The 25,234-nt window shown below is 36.1% G+C and overlaps 1 protein-coding gene across 3 annotated transcripts in view; it reads left to right on the top strand.

The window, feature by feature from the left end:
- The window catches only part of CDC40 (cell division cycle 40), a 54,086-nt gene that overhangs the window by 12,607 nt on the left and 16,245 nt on the right, over nucleotides 1-25,234 (top strand). Inside the window, exons 1-8 of one of the 3 annotated variants that reach the window (XM_036316814.1) lie at nucleotides 1,005-1,091; nucleotides 4,788-4,899; nucleotides 8,273-8,402; nucleotides 18,386-18,466; nucleotides 19,987-20,126; nucleotides 21,220-21,316; nucleotides 22,638-22,777; nucleotides 23,589-23,663. In XM_036316814.1, coding sequence (XP_036172707.1) covers nucleotides 8,306-8,402; nucleotides 18,386-18,466; nucleotides 19,987-20,126; nucleotides 21,220-21,316; nucleotides 22,638-22,777; nucleotides 23,589-23,663 — 630 coding nt within the window. In that variant the 5' untranslated portion in view covers nucleotides 1,005-1,091; nucleotides 4,788-4,899; nucleotides 8,273-8,305. Of the gene's footprint in view, nucleotides 1-1,004; nucleotides 1,111-4,787; nucleotides 4,900-8,272; nucleotides 8,403-18,385; nucleotides 18,467-19,986; nucleotides 20,127-21,219; nucleotides 21,317-22,637; nucleotides 22,778-23,588; nucleotides 23,664-25,234 lie in introns of those variants that run through there. The other 2 variants (XM_036316813.1, XM_036316815.1) reach the window with 2 other exon arrangements.

Raw genomic sequence — 25,234 nt, 5'->3', positions numbered from 1 at the left:
GTGAGATGGAGAAAAGATTTCGAATTGAAGGTTAAATACACAAGTCTCTAAAATTCAGGGGAGAGGTCCAGACTTAAGATAGCAATTTGAGAATTGTTATATTTGTAAGAGGTGGGGTTACACAAAAGAGAGACTATCAGTAATCTGTAGTGGAGATGAGATTCTTATGTTCACTAAACTGGAGGATGAATTTAAGAAGGTTGAAACATTAACATCCTATTTAATAAAGAGGAAATATGCTAATTGACCCTCACCGTCGCAAAGATGGCGGCACCCACAGCCAATAAGTAGGGAATATGCTAATTACTGCCACGCCCTCAAAGATGGCGGCGCCCAGCCCCCTCAGCCCCGCTGGGGCAGCAGGCATGCGACAAGGCCGGGCCTGCCTCATGCTCCTGCCTCTGCGAGTCCCTCAGTCTCCTCGGTCCCAGGGCCTTCCCCTAATGGCCGGGTCGCCTCCCGCCCCTGAGGGCTCCTGGACTGTGAGAGGGGCAGGCCGGGCTGAGGGTCCCCCCTCCAGAGCATGAATTTCATGCACCAGGCCTCTAGTAGATTATAAGACAAGGTTCAGATTTAAGTCCTGTCACTTCCTTTTCTTTAATTAGCCCCTAAGCAATGCCATCTGGGTATATATTTAATAAAGATTGCTGAATAAGGAGCGCTTCTCCTGAATTTGGAACTGGAAGATTAGGTCTTTTTGAGTTAATAAAAAAGAGGAGTTAGATTCTTAATTTAAGGCTTTGAGTACTGTTAACTTATTTAGAAATTTTTTATTCAGATGGGATAAAGTCAGTATTTTTTAAGGAAAAAAAATTTTGTTACGCACTTTAACCTTTATACCTGCATATATTACTTTTATTAGTCTTTGATTAGAATTATTAATTATATGGCACTGACATAATAATCATTAAATTGGTGTTAAAATGGCTAGTGAGACCTTAATGTAGTTTTAAAATAAAACAATTACTTGTCAGATCTTTAATGTTCATTTGGTTTTCTTTCAGGAAGATTTGGAGACCGGAGTTCACCTTGACCCTGCTGTCAAGGAAGTACAGTATAATCCTACCTATGAGACCATGTTTGCTCCTGAGGTGAGAAAACATACTATATGTAAGATTCTACATTTTGCTAAACTATTTAAATTATACATAGGTAGATAAACAGTCAGTGAATTTTTCAAAGTTTTCTCACAAAAATATATTATTTAAGCTTTTTAGAAAATATATCCTGTTATATATAAACTATATCTCAATTTTAAAAGAAAATAAAATATACCTTTCTATTCTCGAAAACTTTGAATTGTGTATTTGCTTTTGTGAGAATACTTTTTAAAAATCCACTAAGGATTTTTATCTACCAACATACACCTATCTGGTAGTGTGGAGCTACGTCTTTTGAAAAAAGGAAATCTCAGAATATCTGATTCTTAGATATAAATTTAGTTAACATCTTCCTCTCAGTATTGATGAGAGAGTATTACAAATTAACCTTAAGGGGAAAAGAATTTGGTTTCTTAACATCATCACTGCATAGTATATTATGAAACATCTGGTTACAAACATTGCTGTGCTGAATATTAAAAGAGGTATTATACTGATGTGGTCACGGCTCAAAAGTAGTCACAGTGTTTATTGCCTGCTCTGAGTAAGACATCTTATGGATTCTTTTTTCTATATAATGATGATAAATGGTGATGAAAGCCTTAAAGAAGGTGAGGGAGGAAGAAAAGAGTGAAATTTTTCATTTAGGAACATTTGTAGAAAAGATCAAATTTCTAGATATTTTGCCTTTAAAAAAGGAAAAAGAATGCTTGATTGACAAAATAGAGATGCCATAAAATGGTAATTATAAAACACACAAGAAAAGGTTTATTAGGGCCTTTAAGAAGCACTTTAAAAAGCTAAATCTTACTGTATCTTGGTAGGTAGCGAAGAGGTACTTTCTAATATTTTTCATTTTTTTAGTGTATAGTCATTGGTGTTTTATTTTTTGGTGTTTGTTTTTATAAAGCCGAGTCATAAATCTATTCCACATAATTTGCCTGTGTAGGTTTCTGTAGTCACTCAAAATATGGTGATTGAAATATTAGCACAGCTAATGATGTCAATGCCAGTATTTAGACAATGCTCTAGTTCTCTGGGTATACACAAAGCAAAAATCTCATTCTCACACTCCGAAACTATAGCACATTTTAAATTTTATTCCATTATTTTTTAAATCCTTCCAGCCTGTTGAACTATAGGCTGTCCCATATTCCTTAGCAACATTTTAGCCATCACATTGAAGAGAGGTTGTATATTACATACTAGAGGCCCGGTGCAAGGATTAGTGCACCAGTGGAGTTCCTCCATCTGGCCTGTAGGAATCAGGCCGAAACTGGCTCTCTGACATCCCCTGAGGGGTCCTGGATTGCGAGTGGGCGGCACTTGGGTGATGCATCCTGGAATCAGACTCCCTCCTTTCTGGTTCTGGGTGCATCCTCCGAGAACCACAGCTGTCAAGTCATGGCAGCTCGGCAGCTCCAGTGTTGAGCGTCTGCCCCCTGGTGGTCATTGCATGTCATAGCTACCGGTCGGACAGTTGCTTAGGCATATATATATATATATGTGTGTGTGTATATATATATATATATATATAGAGAGAGAGAGAGAGAGAGAGAGAATAGATATGCTTCATGAGTTTTTAAATGAAAGTACTTCAATAAAATAGGATCACTGAATTCAGAAAATGAGAAAATTTGGAAGTAATGTAGGATATGACATTCCTATGTTGATACACTAGTACATATATAAATTAGTTTGTGGTAGAAACACTACAGTGCTTGTCAGCAATTTAAGAAAAGAGTAAGACTGAAAAGTGAAGAAAAATTACAATATTTCCCGGTTGCCAAATGAATTGTCTGTGATATAACAGATTATTAACTTTGAATTTTATGACTAGGATCTATATAACTTGGCAAAGTCTGGAAAGGTATTACCAGGAACTTTGCTAGATGAAATTCAAGTTCTCCTATTTGAGGAGCCTTTGCTAGAAACAAAATGTAACCCTCTCCTCAAGCTAGTTTTACCAAGAAGATATGCTAAGTGTATTTTTTTTAAAGATAGAGACCAGATTGTTTCCTATAGTGCCTCGAAAGTACTATTCAGGTTTAAGGAGAGATTACATCTGGTTATAAAGATAAGAAAAAGTTCCATGGGAAAAATAGTATTTAAAGTAAGCAATCCAGGTTAAGAACATGAGATTTGGAGTTAGACTGCTTTTTAGGTCTTGTGTGACCTTGGATTATCTTAGTTTTCTCATTAGGTAAAATGAAGATAATTTTTACTTTACTGAGTTATATGGATAAATGAGATAATGTATGATGTACTTAGGAAATGTTCTGGCACAGAGTAAGCATTTAATAAATGGTAGCATTTATTGTTACTTATATTACTATTATTGGCATTGATGACTAGGAAGGCTTTTATGAGGAAATATTCCAGGCAGAAGGGAAAAACATGAGCTAAATCATTGAAGATCTAAAGAAAAAGAATGCTGCCCTAGCCTATGGCTCAGTTGGTTGGAGCATAGTCCCATACATCAAAAGGTTGTGGGTTCTATTCTCGGTCAGAACACATACTCAGGTTGCCAGTTCAATCCCCAGTTACTGGAGGCAACTGTTCGATGCTTTTCTCTCTTAGATCATTCTCTCTCTTCCTCTTCCCTTCCCTCCCTCTTTCTCTGTCTCTCCCCCCGCCCTTCCTTCTCTCAAAAAATCAATAAAAACATATCCTTGGGTGAGAATTATAATAATTGACTAAATCTTTGAAAATAAAATAACAAGAATGCTTTAGTCATTATTAGTAGGGGAGAAAGGGGAGGTTAAACTAGAACAGTGGTTCTCAACCTTCCTAATTCTGCGACCCTTTAATACAGTTCCTCATGTTGTGGTGACCCCCAACCATAAAATTATTCTTGTTGCTACTTCATAACTGTAATTTTGCTACTGTTATGAATCATAATGTAAATACAGTGGGGCCTTGACTTACGAGTTTAATTCGTTCCATGACGGAGCTCGTAACTCAAATTACTCGTATGTCAAATCTTAAAGTGAACGAGTGAGACACGTGATGCTGGGCTGATGTTGTGGCGTTCACTGTGACGTTTGCTGCGCCAACTAGCGGTGGGTTATCTGCTGGCTCGTAACCCGAATTTTAGCTCACAACTCAAAGCAAAAAATCAGCCGAGAGGAGGCTCGTATCTCGAAAAACTCGTTAGTCAGGACACTCGTAAGTCAGGGCCCCACTGTATCTGATATGCAGGATGTATTTTCATTGTTACACATTGAACATAATTAAAGCATAGTGATTAATCACAAAAACAATATGTAATTATATATGTGTTTTCCGATGGTCTTAGGCGACCCCTGTGAAAGGGTCGTTCGACCCCCCAAAGGGGTCGCGACCCACAGGTTGAGAACCGCTGGACTAGAATGATACTTTGTAAAATAATATTGCACAATGCTCTAAAGACCAAAGTGGTCTTTATTTAATTAATGGTAAATAGATTTCTAAGGTTCTTTAGTGGGGGAGTGGCATAATTAAAGCTGAATTTATAGGAAGGTGAATTTGGTAAGAATTTGCATGATGGAAGAACTGGGATAGAAATTAATGAAATAAAACTACCATTTTTAAAACTGGGTCAACCATGCCAGCTACCATACTGAGGGGCATATATACTTATATACCTATCTCCTTTAGTCTTCACTACAACCCTATGAAATAAGTACTCTTATCCCTATTTTATAGCAAGGAAACCAAGTCTCGGATTATACTGCCAGCAAGTGACAGACTTGAGGATTTGAGTCCAGATCACTCTTAACAAATCACTCTGTAACTGGAAGAGCATTTTGAAGGCCATGTAAGGTTTGCAGGGTATACACCTATGTCTTTGACTTTGCTAGTTCAGCAAACTAACTGAACTGGCTATTTTGTTTTATCAAATATTGTTTACCCCTCCTAACCAAGTACTTTTCCTGAATGGTCTACTTAGTTATCCAGATAAGCTTTCTCAAATTTATAGATAGAACTTGAAGATTGTAGCCATTGTTTTAATCTAGTCATTTTCTCCATTTCACACAATCCTTTTTGTATCTACTTAGAGAAAAGTGTATTTGTTGGCTTCCCTGGACTCATAAAACCCACAAGCTTCAGGGAGATTTTCAGACTTAAAATAATAGTATATTTAGGAATAGGAAAAAAATATAAAAGTTAGAGGGGAAAAAAGCCAGTTAATCTTAAAAATTTGACTGTATGGGCTGCTATAAATATTAATGTTAAAATGAACTTTAAAAATCATGTGGCTTAGCTCTTTTATTTTATAGACGAGGAAACCGAGGCCCTAGGTCATAGAATCAGCCCTAATAAAATATTCTTACATTAATGATATTTAAGCTCTACTTATATCTTACAAGATTGAGGTATTCTGCCAATAAAATTGAATTTTGCTGATATTTTCCAAATTTGTAGAAAATAATTTTAAGTTAATCAACAGATTCTTCTCACCTTAAGATTTGTTTATGAATGTTTTAAACATTGATGATTGCAATAAATATTAATAAAGAACTTAACCAACAATCTGTGATTATTAATTAATAACTTGGATTTTTTTCTATATGTAAACTTATGATTTCAAAGACCAGTCAGTTTTTTAAAATTACTTGAATTACAAATGATTTACACTTAAACTTAACTACCAAAAGTTGAAAAGAAGTATTTGGGAATCAATGATGTGCATTTTTTAATATGCTTTGTTTTGTTTTTTAATGGTTAACCCAGAATTAAAGACATCATATTCACAGAGACCAGCAACATCTGGGAGACATATTTTGAGTAGTTAGGAGAGCTGAGTCTTACTAAGTAATGTTCTCTGCCTTTGTTTGACATTTAATAATTTTTAAATCCTCACCTGAGGATATGTTTATTGATTTTAGAGAGAGGAAGAGAGAGAGAGACAGAGAGAGAGAGAGAAACATTGATCTGTTGGTGCCCGTACACACCCCGACTGGGAATTTAACCCACAACCTAGGTATGTGCCTTGATCAGGAATTGATCCTGCAACCTTTTGGTGTATGGACCATACTCCACCCAACTGAGCCACCTGACCAGGGTTGCCTTTGTTGACATTTAATGTCTGTGAGCTCAGCTCCAATAGTTGCCAGTAACCAGGCAGTTAAGGTGAGAGCCAGGTATAGATGGAATGTCCCCCACACAGCTTCCTATATCATTAAATTTTTTGTTGTCTCAGATTAAATATCTATAAGACAAGCATATTTAAATTTTTAGACTGATGTTAAGGATAGCACCTCATATAAAATACACTTATCTGTAATATATGGATCTGTATTTGTATAAAAATCAAAGTTCTTTAATGCTGAGAATTTTTCTTTAAAATTTGGTTTGATATGTGTGGCCTATAGAAGAATTACTCTCTTTTTGTAAGATCTTAATAAAATAAGACTATGGAAATTATATTTTCCTTTTTTAAATTGGAAATTATAAGCATGATTGATAATTTATTGTATATGAAAGGAATTAACAGTAAGAGCAATGGGGATTTTTATCGTTTTAGAAATAATAATCACATGCTGCTATGCAGATGTAGCTGACTGTAGCAAGTAGAGCATCTAGGAAACTTTTCATTTTATTATCTTTAACTTTATGGATATTTCTTGTTTTGAAATAAATTTCACGACTGAATGAAGTTAACTGAAAATTTCAGCATTCAGCAGTTTAGGTGTTTTTTTTGTTGTTGTTGTTTTTACCTAGCAACACAGGAAGAACTAATATGGCCTACAAAGCCTTGTACTCTCCTTTATTATAATTTAGAATAAATAGTAATAAAAGCTTTATATAGAAAACAGGTATTTTAAGATTGAATTATTTTAAACATAGAAATGGAAGCTGTCGATAAAGAAGAATATTGTAATTTTCCTTAAGCAGAAAAATTGTAAGGCAAACCTAACATCCTTTAAATTTAGATTTTCGTGCATAATATAATGTTGATATTTAAAGAAGGCAACATTCTGGTTAAGAGACTATGAATAATTTATGTGGCTCTGGTTATACATCATAGAAAAGTGGTTTCTAATGCCAGTGACCTAAGATGTTCTAATGTCAAAATATTTCATCTTGACAGTAGACTTTTCAGAATTCAAATAAAAATATTACATGCAATTCCATTATTTCCCAAGTGGTAAGTTTATTTTATTCTTTATCTAAAACAAAATGAGGAAAGGTATTCTCCCAGTACTTTATAATAGCATTTTTTACAAGTTAGAGGCTATGATTGTATATTTAAGGAATAGTTTATGTAATAGAATGCTAGATTGGGATTTATCCTAACCTTGGTATTACTAATGAATAAAACTATTGACTCTAAATCAGGTAAAATTCATCATCTTGGCCTCTTTCTTCATTTCTAACATGAGAAAGAAAATACTTCTCTAACTTTCCAGGATTTTTGTACAAATTAAATAACATTTGGAAAGCCATTCTGGAAACTCAAAGCATTATAAACAAATAATGGTACTATTTTATGTAAGGCTTTCATAGTGTGACTTTTTAGAATGGAGAAATTTTTTTAAGCACTTTACTTTTATTGTTTATTTTACTGTCTTCTGTCCCCATGGGATTTTGATTAATCTTTCCTTTATTAGTGCTTTCTACTTCCCAGGAACTAGGGTAAGTTTTAAGGATTCTAGTTTCTACCTTTGAGGAACTTATAATCTAGTAGAGGAGAAACATGTATTTTTAAAATTACTTCATGGTGCCATTATTGGTATAAAAGTCTCCCCCCCCCCCCCCCATCAAGTTCTCCACATCATGGTTTAAACAAAACAATAGTGTCACTTATCTAGAGAAACACTGTCAAGTAGAACTCTGTCATAATGGAAATGTAGTACTCAATAACCATAAGAGGCTGTTGAGCTCTTGAAACGTGCCTAGTGTGACTGAGGAGCTGAATACTGAAGTTCATTTCAATTTAAATAGGCATTTGTAGAATTGGGTGAGCTAGTTTCTCTCCTTCTGTCCTAAGATTAACACAGTCCTAATCGGCCACCTTCTAGTTGCACTGAGCAACATGAGGCGAGCGTGCTCCCAAACAGGTTCACCAGCCCCTGATGATTTAGAGTTGAACATATATTATTCTTGTGTGTTATTCTAGTAATTCTAGTTTATACACTCAGAATTTAAGTTATTTTTCTTTTTCTTTTTTTTTAATAACGCTACAGTTTGGACCAGAAAATCCCTTTAGGACACAGCAAATGGCTGCCCCCAGAAATATGCTTTCTGGGTATGCTGAACCAGCTCATATCAATGATTTTATGTTTGAACAGCAAAGAAGAACTTTTGCCACATATGGTAAGGTGCTAAGACTTAGAGTTTCAAGTTTGACTTTATTAGAAGTGGTGTGTGTGTGTGTGTGTCTTTGTGTGTGTCTTTGTGTGTGTGTGTGAGAGAGAGAATCTGTTTTATCTTCTAGCTTTTTAAATTTATTAACCTGGATTCCCTCAAAAAGGGTATTGTGTTTTCTTATACACATCAATAAATATACAAATGGGAAGGTAAATTAATATTTTTAACTGTCATTCTAAATCTGCTATGAATTCTGAGTACTAAATGTCTTAAAAACAGAATGTTCTCTGTTGAGTCAGTAAATGACAGGATAGATTAAGAGATTACATTTTTATTTTATATACAGAGCTTATCACTGAAAAGTTTTCTATTGATCACTGAGGGCATCAGAAATAGAATGGCCACAAATTTATTGTACAAAATAATTACATCTTATCAGTGGCAAGATTTTAAAAAGTTCACGTGCATACACAAGGCTGAGAATCCTCTCAAAAAGAGGATGGTTTTTTAAGTCCTTATTGAGAGTTCCACAAATCATAGGTTCTGGTCACATCCTCAGATTTGTCCTTATTGGGTGGTGCCTTTCATTTTTCTTCCTATAATCCACATCTGTAGTGTGACAGACACACTGGTGCTGCTTTCCAGATCTTTTTAACAGGGGTGGGTGAGCAAAGTACATGAGAATGTTTATGCCTGTTGTAGTTGTGATCTTATTTATGAATAAACTACTTATGCTGATGTTTCTTTCTCAAAAAAGTAATTGAAAAAGAAAACTGAATTTTTTTAACAACAGATTTAATGATCACTTTTTTAAATTGATTTTTTTGAGAGAAAGAGAAACATTGATTTGTTGTTCCGCTTATTTATGCATTCATTGGTTGATTCTTGTTTGTACCCTGATCTAGGTACCAAACCTGCAACCTTGGTGCATCAGAATAGTGTTCCAGCCAACTGAGCTACCTGGCTAGGGCTAATAATCACATCTTAAATATCAGCAATATCGTCTCTTTTTTAAAAAGTTGGGGTTTTTTTTCCAGTTAGAATCCTGATAACTCCTTTCATTTAATACAATAGAATTTTTTTTAAAGTTCTAACAAATTTTTCTGTCCTATGTACCATTAACTTCCATTATTATAAGACAGGACCAAAAAAAGTTAAGGAACAATGTAATGTTTCCAGTGATACTATATAATAACAGTTACTATCATTAAAAAGTAATACAAACAAATTTTAGACATTTAAGAGAGAAGAAAAAAAATATACTTATAATCTCACTATCTATATACAGGCAGTCCTCGGGTTACGCCAGACTCGATGTACGTCGTTTCGTGGTTATGTCGCCATCTCCCATTTATTTATTTAAAAAAAAGTTCCGTCATTTTGATGTATGTACATATGTGTTTTATGTTTTTTATTATTTATTTACCACAAGTAAAGGTCAGGAATTGTTAGGTCAGGAATTGTTACCTTTCTTTCAATTATTTTTTACTGTTTCACTTCATTTCTGCTGTGTATGTGCTCCGTGTGAGTGATGTAGGTGCTTATGTAGGTGGGTTCTGACTTATGGCGAAAATTGCATTACATCATGCCGTAGGAATGGATCTCTCTCTGACATAACCCGAGGACCTACTGTATATAAAAGCCTAAGCGACCATTACAACCAAATGACTGGTCGACCAGTGCTATGACGCGCACTGACCACCAGGGAGCAGACGCTTAACACAGGAGCTGCCCCCTGGTGGTCAGTGCGCTCCCACAGCCAACCTCCTGTGGCTCCTCACTCCCCCCCACCAGCCAGCCAACCTGCCATGGCCCCTCCCCCTGGCCGACCAACCTCCCGTGGTCCCTCCCCCTAGCTGGCCAGCCCCCCAACCAGACGGCCAACCACCTGTGGTGCCTGCCCTCTGCCAGCTACCCCCCCCCCACCCCCCATATGCCTCGATCGCTGGCCAGGCCAAAGGACCTCACCTGTGCACAAATTCGTGCACCGGGCCTCTAGTACTAAAATACCTACTTTCAGCATTGTGATATTATCCCTCCAAGTCTTTTTTCATGTTTATGTTTGTATTACAGAGCTGTTATCTTTCTAAACTGAAAATTTTGCATCTCACTTTTTTATTCAATATTTTATTATAAGCATTTTCAGTGTTATTTTATAATCTCAAAGCTTATCCCTTTTAAGAGCTATGTAATAATCCATTGATTGTATCATAATTTACATTATGTTTTAATGTTAGAAAGTTACTTTTTAAATATTTAGTAATGCAAACATTCACTGTAAATTTAGTTGAGAAGTTTAGTACAAATGGTCTTAATTATTTATCACAATGTAGTCATAGAAACTAGTTGTAAAAAAGATTGTCATTTATAAAATATTTCAGCATGGTGAGGTTATAATTGTCTTAACTGTATACCTCTAAAATCACCTAGAAAACTTCCAGTCCAAAAAAATAGGTATAAATACATTGTACTCATTGCTTGTATAAGGGATCCATGTAAGTACATATGTAGCACACAAAAATCAACTCTATTGCATCATGAATTTATTATATTTTAGCCTATAATAAAATAGAGTTAAATATTTTCTTACACTTTAGAAGGTCCTTAAGCAATACATTTAGATACCTTAAGACTTCTTTAAAACAAAACAAGAAAAAAGTAATTAATATTTTAATTACTACTTTCTTCCTTAAATTATCCTGTAGAAAAAGAGTAACCATTTAAAATTATTGAATTGGCTTTAGACCTGGATTTAGAAATAGCCTTACTTTTTAAAAAATAATATATTTTCATTGATTTCAGAGAGGAAGGGGAGGGAGAGAGACATAGAAACATCAATGATGAGAGAGAATTCATTGATCGGCTGCCTCCTGCACGCCCCCCACTGAGGATGGAGCAGGCAACCTGAGTATGTGCCCTGAGCAGGAACTGAATCATGAGCTCTTAGTTCATAGGTCAAAGTTCAACCATTTAGCCACAGGCCAGGCTTACTTTTTTTTTTTTAAATAGCTGGTGTTTTTTGCCTCTCCCATTAGGAGGGGCTGGTCTAGGACACAGGTTGAACTATTTAGTGAGTTTAAGACAAAAAGTGAATGTAGCTTTCCTATATTAGGCACCTATTATAAAGGGAGTGACCCGTTGCAAAGCAACGTTATCATTTGTCTCCTTTGATGATAATCTTAGAACTGAGAGCAGTTTGTTTGACCTTAATAAACTAGTTAATCAATTTCAGGTTTAGCAGTCTCTCCCTCTCTCTTTTTTTTTTTAATCCCAAGTATTAAGCAAATATAGTTTCTATTAACTTAAAAGTCATGTAATTTTCTCAAGAAAGTTCTTGTCTAACTTCAGGTAGTGATTCCTTTCAGGTAGTGAGAGAAAGTGTTCTCTTGCTCTTATAAGATTGAGAACTTTCATTTGCAAAGTACCAAGGCGCAAACCTTCTATCTTGAATTGGTGTTGTCTACAAGACATAAAGGAGATTGCACTTAAATTCAGTTTTACCTAAGTCTTATATTTATCATTCTATAACTCAGCTGGAGTATAAAACAAATATACTTTTTCCCCCCATTTTTGAATAGTCCTAGCAATGTTATAATCTAAGTGTATTATTCCTGGAAGATTGGTGCTGTACAGTACATTTAGTTTGTCACAGAACCCACCTGTAGAGTCCTTATCAGTGCAGATAATCTCATTTGCTGTATCATCCCGTACACTTGTTCTACAGTTTTGCTTTTGGCTCCCATTTATGGTATTTATCCTGACTTTTTAGACTGTCAATGGTTTGTGTGATTCTTTCGTCATGTTTTCCTCCCTTTTCTTCTTGGGTTCTTGGTCTGCTCCCTTGCTGGGGGGCTTCTCAATGAGGTCTCTTCCCTTTCTTCTACGTTCACCCAGAATTTTCTCTACACCAGTCTGTGGAAGTGGAGAATAGAATTTAAACACCTTTAGTTTCACCACATTATTAATAACTTAGTTTTCACTTCAGTATCAGAAATTCTTTATTAACCTTTTTAAATGATTTTTTTAAAATACTCTACTGAATGAAGATATCATTTATATAAAAATTTCTTGTATCATTTAGATTTCAAGTTTGTCCCAGTTTTCACTGTTAAACATGTGGTAATGAGCCTAGCCGGTTTGGCTTAGTGGATAGAGCATCAACCTGCAGACCAAAAGGTCTTGGGGTCAGTTCTGGTTAAGGGCCCGTATGTACCCTGGGTGCAGCTTCCTCACCGGCTGGGCCCTGGTCAGGGCTAGTAGAGGAGGCAACCAATTGATGTGTTTCTCACACATCGATATTTCTCTCTGTATTTCCCTCTCTCTTCCACTCTCCCTAAAAATCAGTGGAAAAATATCCTTGGGTGAGGATTTAACAACAAAAAAATGTGGTAATGTATATGTTGAATTGCAGTAAAATGCTTTTTTAAAGTTTGAAAAGTATGTTTGATAAATTCTTTTTTTTAATATGATGGAGAATATCTTTGTCCATAAAACTTCGACTTTTTCTCATTTTTTTTTTTAGTATATTTTTATTATTGATTTCAGAGAGGAAGGAAGAGGGAGAGTGCGATAGAAACATCAGTGATGAGAAAGAATCATTGATCGCTGCCTCCTGCATGCCCCACAGTGGGGATCGAGCTGCAATCTGGGCATGTGCCCTGACTGGGAATCGAACCATGACCACCTGGTTCATAGGTTGATGCTCAAACAGAGCCATGCCATCTGGGCTTCATTATTTTCTAAAAAGAGCTCTCAGAAGTAGGTCTAAGAATATAAATGTTTTTAAAGCTTTTGTTTTATATTGTCAAAGTGCTTTTCAAAAGCATTCTCCCACCTTATAGGGCCACCACCATGCACGGAAGTCCTATTTCTCCTTACCCAAGATCCATATGATTGTTTTTCTTTATTTGTTAAATAAAGTATTATATCTCTTTGTTAATTTATTCTTTGGGACTACTAGTAAGGTTGAAGGTTTTTCCATATAAGGACATACCTCATTTTATTGCGCTTCACAGATGTTGTATTTTTTTACAAATTAAAGACAAGACCCTACACAGGCATAAAGATTATGACTCATTTTATTAAAATATCCCATTATTGTCTGGAACTGAACCCTCACTATCTTTTAGTATTTGTATTTGTAACCATTCTTTTGCAAATTGTTTATAGTCTATCCTCATTTACCTATTCAGATATTGGAGTTAATTACTTTAGGATAAATAATAAAATTGATAGCCATTTCAAATAAGACTACAAATGAAAAAAGTAGATGTTAACTCCATTAAAAAGATAAAATGGAAAATAAGCTTCAGAAAGATAGATGAGAATATTTCAGAAATAAAATGCAAATATATTCATTTATTTGAGACATAGAATAATAAAAAACGAATTGGACTGAAATTCTTTAGTGTTAGAGTTATATCTTATTCTGTCACTAGCTGACTTCTAGTAAGACATATAGCTAAATATTTAACTTGTCTTATTTGTAAAGGAAAATACTTTTATCTCCTAATTACCCAGGGTGGGAGGCAGTAGTGGTAATGGTGATGGTAGCTATAAAGATTTTACCACAAAGGATGGAAAAGGAGGAGAGTGTAAGTTCCTTTTCTCAGAAACAAGACTATGGCCAGAGTTGGGGATTGGTATTTACACAGCTAACACAGGAAGGACCAGGGATTGCCTTTCCCTCTGCCTCCTACTTCATCCCTGCAAACTTAGCGCAGTGCCATTTAAAGACATAAATTTCCTTCAAGACACTCTAAATACGTTTTTATGATTGAGATGGGGATTTTTAAATTTAGGGTATGTTGTTTAAATTTTATATAAGCCTTATCTAGTCTCATTTTTAAAAATACATCATTTACAGAACACTATTCTGTACATGAGAGATGAAAGATAAAGTAACTCATGTAATTTGAACCTGTGCTTTCACAGATTCTATTCTGTAGCTGCTTTTTTGCCATCAAGCTCTCTCCTCCAGATAAGAACAAATTTTAAATACTGAAAAAAATACGCAAATTAGCTAATAGCCAGGTGGTTGGTTCTATACTAAGCATATCATGAGGGTGAGGTGGGCACTTATATCCTTAGCTTGTTTGAAAAGTATGTTTGATAACAAATTGCCGGGAGCCGGTCCATGCTTGCTGTTTCAAGGGACCTGGCATATATGGCATACTGTTCTTAATATGTTTGCTCACCTTCTTGGCACTATGTGTTTTAACCAAGGTCTCTGAGAAAGGTTGTTTCCCCAGGTAGGGATTTTCCCCTGAAGTTAGGGAGGGAATAAAACCTCTTAACTAAGTGCCAGGAGGGTAATTAATCACTTTAACTATGAACAATCATGCTTAAGCTACATAATCTTTACTCCCTGGAATGGAGATAAGAAACGCCCTAACCTTTGTAATAGAGATTGATAGGATTGAATCAGCTGGTATAAATACAGATGTAATAAGACAGCAAGACACAGAACTCAGAAGACAGAACCAAGAGAGACAGAACCTAGGCACAGAACCTACACAGAACGTTCTCCAGAGACAGAAGAACTTCGCTGGAGAGAACATGGCAAAAGATCCTGGACAGAAACTGGCCTCAGAACCTAGAGACAGAACCTAGCGAGAGAACATGGCAAAAGATCCTGGACTGAACCTGACTACAGAAATTGGCAAGAGAACCTGACTAGAACCTGGTGACTGAACCTGGCTGGAGAACCTAGCGAGGGAACATGGCTACAGAACCTGGCTGGAGAACCTGGAGAACCTAGCAAGAGAACATGGACACAGAACCTGGCTGGAGATCCTAGCCAGAACTTCGCTGGAGATCCAGACCAGAACTTGGCTGGAGATCCTGGCTAGAGATCCTGGCTAGGCTGCTGATCAACTGAACGCTGTCTCCGTGTCCTTCCTTCTTCGCCGACTCCGTCCACACCTTTGGGGACCCCTGGACCCACTGGGGCTGGACCCCAGCATCTGGCGCCCGAACAGGGACCCCTAGGTAAGCCCCACTCTCGGGATGGATAGGACTCCACCGTAGGAAGAGGGTGGATAGTCTTCGCCGACTCCGTCCTCACCTTTGGGAACCCCTGGAACAGGATTCCCCTAGGTAAGCCACCCCCATTGAGAACCCCCACATTCGGGACGGATAGGACTCCACCAGGGTACTTCAGACCCCCCTATAGAGGATAAGTCGGGTAAGAAGGTGGATAATACAGAACTTAGATTGAGAAGATGTGCCATACTGAGTCCAAAGAAAGAAGACTCTGTATTGATCTTTAGATTAAGAAGATGTGCCATACTGAGTCTAAAGAAATAAGACTCTGTATTGATCTTTTAACACACATGCTTGCTAGCAGAGGAGTTAAGGTTACTCCCAGTCAGATGGAACATTTTATATAAGAAATACGTCCATGCTTTTCTGAGGAAGGAAAGGTGCCGGAAAGGTAAATGTAGAGGCATGGGAGAAGGTAGGCCCAAAAAGCCTTATCCTTAACCCCACTGCAGCCTTTCCACCACGGGAAAGTGCAGGATTGGCAAGTTCTCCCTGGGGTGATAGATCAGGACTCAGGTAATAGCGGAAAGCGCCAATCCTACTCTTAAAATGGATACAAGAGAGCATTTGGGGTTTTTCTTTTTAATGCCTCCTTTTAAAAAATAAAAAAGGGGGAATTTGCCGGGAGCCGGTCCATGCTTGCTGTTTCAAGGGACCTGGCATATATGGCATACTGTTCTTAATATGTTTGCTCACCTTCTTGGCACTATGTGTTTTAACCAAGGTCTCTGAGAAAGGTTGTTTCCCCAGGTAGGGATTTTCCCCTGAAGTTAGGGAGGGAATAAAACCTCTTAACTAAGTGCCAGGAGGGTAATTAATCACTTTAACTATGAACAATCATGCTTAAGCTACATAATCTTTACTCCCTGGAATGGAGATAAGAAACGCCCTAACCTTTGGAATAGAGATTGATAGGATTGAATCAACTGGTATAAATACAGATGTAACAAGACAGCAAGACACAGAACTTAGAACACAGAACCTACACACAGAACTTAGAAGACAGAACCCACACAGAACCTACAGACAGAAGAACTTTGCTGGAGAGAACATGGCAAAAGATCCTGGACTGAACCTGACTACAGAAATTGACAAAAGAACCTGACTAGAACCTGGTGACTGAACCTGGCTGGAGAACCTGGACAGAACCTGGCTGGAGAACCTAGCGAGGGAACATGGCTACAGAACCTGGCTGGAGAACCTGGAGAACCTAGCAAGAGAACATGGACACAGAACCTAGCTGGAGATCCTAAGCAGAACCTCTCTGGAGATCCAGACCAGAACTTGGCTAGAGATCCTGGCTGGAGATCCTGGCTAGGCTGCTGATCAACTGAACGCTGCCTCTGTGTTGTTCCTTCTTCGCCGACTCCATCCACACCTTTGGGAACCCCTGGACCTGCTGGGGTTGGACCGCGGCAACAAATCTTTGTTCTTTTTAAGCTTTAGCTGGGAAATTTTAAATGTTAACTATAGTCACTAAGATGTGCCCTTAAAAAAAAAATAGGCTGGCCCAGCTCGTGTGGCTCAGTGGTTGGGCATTGACCTATGAACCAGGAGGTCATGGTTCGATTCCCAGTCAGAGCACATTCCTGGGTTGGGGACTCGATCCCCAGTGTGGGGTGTGTAGGAGGTAGCCTATCAAGGATTCTCTCTCATCATTGATGTTTCTATCTCACTCTCACTCTCCCTTCCTCTCTGAAATCAATAAAGATATATTTTTTTAAAAAATAGTCTGTTACTATTATGAATTCCATGATAGTTCACATGGGTTGTAAACCATAGACCAGGGGTCCTCAAACTACGGCCCGCGGGCCACATGCAAATACAAATATTGTATTTGTCCCCGTTTTGTTTTTTTTACTTCAAAATAAGATATGTGCAGTGTGCATAGGAATTTGTTCATAGCTTTTTTTTTAAACTATAGTCCGGCCCTCCCAACGGTCTGAGGGACAGTGAACTGGCCCCTTGTTTAAAAAGTTTGAGGACCCCTGCCATAGACTAATTAATGATCTAGCTCTCTTTTTTGAATATGCTAGATTATTATTAAAACTGATCTTACCAAACATTTATTATACTAACACCCCTACTTGAAAATAACTGATTTGAGTTAATATAGACTTTTCCCCTTAAGTTTCTATAAGCCACTGAGACCACATTTATGTGTAGTCTTTTATTTGTACTCTGTTTCTAGTTGAAGGAGTGTATTCATATGCTATTTGATATCCTTCTCTTATCAAGGAAATGCAAATAGTGATTTATAAAGTAGAAATATATTATTTTAAAACTGAGAAGGCAGACTATCTTTACTGAGATGGGATTTTCAAAATAAATAGCTAGATTTTATTTAGTTCATCTTACCCTATTTTTAAATTATTCAGTAGTTTATATAATTTGATAAACTAAGCCATGTATTATGTGTTTACCAAAAAGAAAAAGAGTTTCTAAACTTCTGAATATTTTTATTGATTTCAGAGAGAGGAAGGGATAGGGAGAGAAAGATAGAAACATCTATCGACTACCTTCTGCACGGGAATTGAGCCCAAAACCTGGGCATGTGCCCCAACTGGGCATCAAACTGGTGACCTCCCAGTGCATGGGATGATGCTCAACCAACTGAATCATACAGGCCAGGTTGATATATGTATAATTTTAAGCTCTTCCAAAATTTAAGACTACAATTGGATATTTAGTAATAATATAATATCAGTGTGCTAGCTTCATCCCATGAGATACTTCTTACTCTGCTGAAGTCATTCATGGTCCAGCCTGAGATTAATTGTTCTGAATAGAAACAAAACTCAGGAAAGAAGGATTGGTACTCAAAGTTAAGGAGAGTATTTTTGACATCTGGGGAAGAAAATGTGAAATGAGTATATTTGTATAGAATTAAAATGAATTGCAAATGGCAAAAAATGAAGTCAGTAATATCTACTTTTTCCTTTCAGGTTATGCATTGGACCCTTCATTAGATAATCAAGTAACTACTAAATATATTGGTTCTGTAGAAGAAGCTGAAAAAAATCAAGGTAATTTATTTGAAATTATTTATACCTATAATTACTGTATGGCAGATTGACTTTAGACAATAGGAATAAAACTAGTATTTTATTTAGCTGTTGATTCTTCTTTTAAGTTGAGACAATAGTATTGCAGTTTAGAACTATTACAGTTTTACATCTTTGCCACTTACTAGGGAAGATAGTTGTACCTATTTTGGGAAGTTGTTCTGCGTACGTGGCACATTGCCAACCTCGTAGAAATTATTCAGTAAATTATAATTAATGCATAGCTGATTTTATCATTTTATTTCTCAACACTAATGTCAAGCTACATTTTAATAGCAGAAAAAATGTTATTGTGCTTGCCTGTGGAGATTATCTTTGAAGAGTTGCTTTGAATGTTGAGTTTTTGTTTTTTAATATATTTTTACTAGAGGCCCGATGCATGAAATTTGTGCAAGGGGCTTGGTCCCCACCGCCACTGCGGCTGCGGCTGCCTCGACCTCTGCCTCAGCCCCCACTGCCACAGCTTCATCCGGAATATCCGGAATGTCGTCCAGAAGGATGTCTGGTCTAATTAGCATATTACACTTTTATTTTTATAGATTGATTTCAGAGGGGGAGAGGGAGAGGGAGAGAGAAACATCAATTATGAGAGAGAATCATTGATTGGCTGCCTCCTGCATGTCCCAACACTGGGGATCAAGCCCACAACCCCAGCATGTGCCCTTGACCAGAATCAAACCCAGGTCCCTTCAGTTCAAAGACCGATGCTTTATCCACTGAGCCAAACCAGCTAGAGCTGAATGTTGAGTTTTTTAATGTATTTTAAAATACATATTTGTGCTCATTCATTTTGTGTTATTCTAAAGCGAAGTGTCATATTCTAAATGCTAATTTAAAGCTCATCAGCTCATTGGAACCTTTTTCATAAAAGGCTCATTAAAAAACAGAATATAGCCGAAACCGGTTTGGCTCAGTGGATAGAGCCTCGGCTTGCGGACTGAAAGGTCCCAGGTTCGATTCCGGTCAAGGGCATGTACCTGGGTTGCGGGCACATCCCCAGTAGGAGATGTGCGGGAAGCAGCTGATCGATGTTTCTCTCTCATCGATGTTTCTAACTCTCTATCTCTCTCCCTTCCTCTCTGTAAAAAATCAATAAAATATATTTAAAAAAAAACAACAAAAAACAAAACAAAACAGAATATAGCAAGATTAAATTGCCGTTTTTCTCAAAAAGTGGTAAAATCCGCTAATGTAGGTCTCTGATTCATTAAAAGGATTGTGTCCATAGCTGGTCTTTTTTTACATATATTAGAATTTGCAAATGTTACAGTGTTAGAAAATTTCTTTGCCCAGAACACTGAATCCCTTTTTGTATTACTTGACACATTCATATATTTGTATATCCGACACATTTATATAGATTTTATTGTGTGTTTTTTAATAGATTTTTGGTCACATGAATAATATAAAGTAAAATTATATATATGCTGCTGTTTCTTTAGAAAAGTCTATATTTGTGATGTCTATTTTTTTAAATATAGGTTTAACTGTGTTTGAAACTGGTCAGAAGAAAATAGAAAAGAGGAAAAAGTTCAAAGAAAATGATGCATCTAACATTGATGGTTTTCTGGGGCCATGGGCAAAATATGTGGATGAAAAAGATGTAGCCAAACCTTCGGAAGTAAGCTTTGATGCTTGTCATTGTCAGTTCAGGCGTTGCCATATTGCCATTAAACCTATGTTAACAAATAAGGTTTCCTCAGAGAACCCAATGACTCATTAAAATTTTGTCTTGCTTAATTGAGAAAATAGAGTAAGATTTGTTTTTCTTTAGAATAGTTTTACTTACATGTTTTTCTGACTTACTGTCTTCCATACTGTTTCATTGTAATTTAATATTGAACAATTTTTAATAAAAATCACCTTGATAATGCTATTATGCTGCCATGGTAGCTGTTCTTCTGATACTAGATATTCAGGTAGTAACTAAAGAATCAGCCTTTCTATAATTTTAGAATTGACGTAGGTTTTACTTATTTATTTAAAATTTTTAACTAAGTAACATATCTATATTGTGTGTTTTTTTTAATTCTACTATGAAGTAAAGCAATAGACCCCTACCCTTTTCCTCCCCACCTCCTAATTTCACTATGAGTCAATTACTATTCTAGGTCTGAGGTATATAGCAGTGGACAGGATCAAGAAAATCCTATTCTCATGAAATTTTTATTCTAGCTGTATCTCACATCCAATAACATGCATATTGTTATATTAATATAACTCCATAACATACATATGCTACTACTTCTTTATTTTAGACTTCATCTGTCAACGTCTTTGTTATTGTAGATAAAGATTTTCTACTACCCCATTTTCATTCCATAAAAGTTGTGTCACAAATCTACTGACATTGCTTATATTCTTATGACTATGTAACAACACTGTGCACTAAAATTCAGCTTCCTGTCTGCTATTAGGCTTTCTAATTGCCTTATCCTTTCACTTGCATAATTAACGTAATATGTTAAACTTATTTTTAGGTGTTCCAGGATGGGTTTTGTATAAAATGAGTTTAAAATCATTAACTAGTACCCATTATGTGTTTAATATCATTTTGTAATCTGTTGAAGAGTTGAGATTGTTATCCTGGGAGACATACTTAAAGCTATTGATTCAGCAAAAAATGGACCTCATTATAAAGAATTTATAGCCGCCTTTGGCCATGATAGGGTCCTAGGACATCTATTTTAAAGTTGACTCCTTATTTTCCTTAGGAAGAACAAAAAGAATTGGATGAAATCACAGCAAAGAGGCAGAAAAAAGGCAAACTGGAAGAAGAGAAGCCTGGGGAGGAAAAGACCATCTTACATGGTAATATATTTTTTATGCTTCTTCATTTTTATGATAAAATTTCAGATATTCCCTCTGTTCTTTGTTCATATAATATCCATTGCCCTTATGAATCAGCTGCTACATTCATTATATTAAGAATCATATTGGATATTTTGTATCCCCCCAAAATTACAACATTTTTTATGTTCTAATAGATGATAAGAAATAGCATGATTAATGATAGTCACAGATTATTTTTTTAGTGCTAATGAGTTTTTTAAATGATAAATAAGAAATCTGAATGGTCTAACATGTTTTTTCTTAAGATAAAGTTGACTCTCTTCAGTAGTGCTTCAGTAATTTTATTTTAACCTTTTGTTTTTAACACAAATCAACTATTCTCCAGGTCTCCTCACAGCTACTAAATTATATTTTAAAAGAATAAACTCTGTTTTCATGTGAACAGATTGGAGATTAAGATTCTTATACTCATTTTGATTTGTGGGAGGAAATGCATATACACCAAAATAAATTATAAATATTCTAGAAAGTACCTGGTTCATTAATAATTAGTTATATTTTTTAAAGTATGTAGTGGTTATCTGAAACTGGAAAGAATAATTTAGTACTGATAGTATTGATTATTCTAATGTTATATCACATATCAATATTTAGGTTTGATAAAGCCTTATTTGGTTTCTCAAGTTCCAGTTTTTATCCCCAAGGAGTTCATTTAGCACTGTGGTCCTGCAGCCACAATAACAATAACAGCCAACGTTTATTTAGTACTTACTCTGCCACGCATGCTACCAAATGCTTTATTTACACTATGTCTTTTAATTCCCACAAGTTAATTTATTGTAAAGTCTGTGTTGAAAGTAGAAAAGAGAATAGAAAAGGACCCTAGAAGGGCATAAGAGAGGAAAGCAGGGAAAAATGATAGCTGGTATTATTTTTGTTTGTTTTAACTTCTTTCTTACCCTGCTTTGCTTCTGATTCTTTGTCAGTGACTCACATGGCCCAAGTATTATTTTTCCTTACCTCGCTGTAATCATACTGAATAAAGTCCTTTTTTATATATATTACTAAATCTGTAACTGAATAAAACAAGTATTGATCTTATTCTCTGGGTATTTAGGAATTCCAAAATACTACCTCACTACCTCTAATTGTAAATAACAGCAATGATTTCAGGTAGCTAAATTTTAGCTAGTCTTGGTCTTACATCAGAGTATTATTATCTAAACCTTAAAATGGAATAATATCTTTATAAATAAAATGGTCGTTATCATTTTAAGGATATAGATTTCATGCTGTGGCTTGTATTTGTTCATTGCTTTCCTTTGCCTTCTTATTTCAGTTAAAGAAATGTATGACTATCAAGGCAGGTCCTATCTTCACATACCTCAGGATGTTGGTGTTAATCTGCGGTCATCTGTGCCACCTGAGAAGTGTTATCTTCCCAAAAAACAAATTCATGTGTGGTCCGGACACACAAAGGTAAGCAAATTGGTTGTTTTTGTTTCTTGTATAATAGTGAAGCCAAAATAAAGTTTCAGCTATTGATGTGGAATATTCACTATTTCTGGTAAAGATGTAAGGAAGTCAAAATAGAGCAGGGAAGTCAAATTGAAGAGAAATCTAAGTTAGGCTTTGGAGGTACCCACATGCACCTGTCACAAGTGATGACTCAGTCTTCAAGGTTATCTGGATTGGCCATGACATAAGGATTTGTGATTCGGTGTCCTGTCCCCTTATGGTAGCCCTGGACTTTCCCTCCAAGTTCCTGCCACAATTTGCTTCCTCTTGGGCACCAAGTCAGTGAGTAATGGGCTTGTACTAGCACCAGAGCCGCAGTCCTTTTGCTTAGGCTCTTGAGTTTATCACCTTTCACAGAAGATTAGATGTTCTCTAGTTTATAAACTATGATAATATTTAAACTAATGAAGAGACAAGTTACTTAAAAACTTTAAATGTTGATAACCTTTGTCATCTGTGCTATTCCAAGTACCAATTTATGGCTGTTAGCAAAGAGCAAAGAAGGGAGAGGAGTGGGGGCATTAGCACTTGATTGACTAAGAATTCCTTGGGGTGAGGAAGTCAATATTAAAGATTAAAAAACAAATCTTTAGAAGTTTAGTGTCAGTAAGGGCTGCTCTTGGAATACTAATGAAGCTTATTCTGAGTGTATAATTTTTGGAATGAAGAAAAATAGTAAGTTAAGTTGCTTAAAAATATACTGTCCTTTCCTTGTGTAATTTTAGCTGATTTTAGAATGCTTCTGATTGATAACTGTAATACATTTTCGTAGGGTGTCAGTGCTGTCAGATTGTTTCCTCTCTCGGGCCATTTATTGCTGTCTTGTTCCATGGACTGTAAAATTAAGGTGAGTTTTCAGTAAGAGAGTAGGAGTGCTACAAAACTAGTGCTTCGGTTACATCTTTTTGGTTAATTATAAATAAATTTGGATTTGTTAGGCAATCAGAGGCTAGTTATTTTCTCTTAGGCCCTATGAATGCAGCAGTTTATGAACTGCTTCTAAACATGTTGATTCAGATATGGCTCTATGGTCCAGTAGGCTAGCCTCTTTTTTAAGCTTAGATAACTGATTAGAATGTAATTAATCACTTTGGCTTTAGACACATAAATGCTTAATCATTAACAATGCATTTTTATAGAGATTTTTGTATATGTAACGGAGTTCATTTGTTCCTCAGAACCTTATGAGGTAAAAAGGATACAAGATAGAAATCCTATTTCTGAAGAGTAAATAATGTGAATCATCTTTTTTGTTTTCAGTGCTAGTAGACACCAAGTAGCAGGATGCTCCTAGACTCTTCTCCCATTCTTTTGTAAAATCCCTGTGCTATTTTATTTATTTATTTAATGTGTGTGTGTGTGTGTGTGTGTTAGTGTGTGTGTGTGTGTGTGTGTGTGTTATAGCATTGATTTTTAGAAAGAGAAGGGGAGAGGAATAGACAGACAGAAATATCGATGAGAGAGAAACATCATTGATTAGCTGCCTCCTGCATGCCCCCTACTATAGATCGAGCCCACTTGTGCCCCAACTGGGAATTGAACTGTTGACCTTTTAGTTCCTGGGTCCACACTCAACCACTGAGCCACCTTGGCCAGGCTCCTCCCACTTTTTATAGTCTCGGAAAACTTCATTTTAGGCCCATGTTCTGCTATAGAATATGTGGGAGGAAAAACTCAGTTGCCTGTGCCTGTCAACTTGAGTATAGGAGAGTCTTTTTAAAAATCTTTAATAGAATAGTTTTTATCTCTTTTGTGTCTTGTTTGTCTGGTTTGTTATGATGGTCAAAAATATCAACCCTGTAGTGTTCTTGGGACTTGGAAAGTTTTTGTTTTGTTATGTTATTTTTAGTTTTTATTACTTGATTCCAGAGAGAGGAGGGAAGGGAGAGGGAGAGAGAAACATCAATTGTTTTGTTCCACTTATTTATGGATTAATTGGTTGCTTCTTATATGTGCCCTGGCCAGAGATTGAATCCACAACGTTGGCATGTCAGGATGACACTCTAACCAACTGAGCTACAATATCTATAAAGGGTGATTTATTTATTTATTTTTTAATGAGAGCAACCATTTTGGCATTTGTCTGTACTTGAGAGCTTAAAATAACAGGTCAAGAGTTTGAAATAAAAAACCCTTATTTCCTTTAACTTTTACTTCTTAAAAACTATGTTAATTAAGATGAAAGTTATCTCTTTTACCAATTAAAACAGCATAGAATACAATTTCTATCACTTCTATAAACGTTAATTAGACACCTGTTATGTGTATGAGCCTGAGGATAAAAAGTTATTAAGGCACTGTCTCTGCCCTTAGGATGAAAATTTCATTATGATTTTAATGATCAGATAAAAAGCGTTCTGGTTTCAAAGAGGAAGCATTCCTCAATAGGAAGGTAACTAGGTAAAGGGGGAGAGGGGT

Source organism: Myotis myotis, unplaced genomic scaffold (assembly GCF_014108235.1).
Source record: "Myotis myotis isolate mMyoMyo1 unplaced genomic scaffold, mMyoMyo1.p scaffold_m19_p_7, whole genome shotgun sequence".
NCBI lineage: Eukaryota > Metazoa > Chordata > Mammalia > Chiroptera > Vespertilionidae > Myotis > Myotis myotis.
This window is presented reverse-complemented; position numbering and strand designations above follow the sequence as displayed.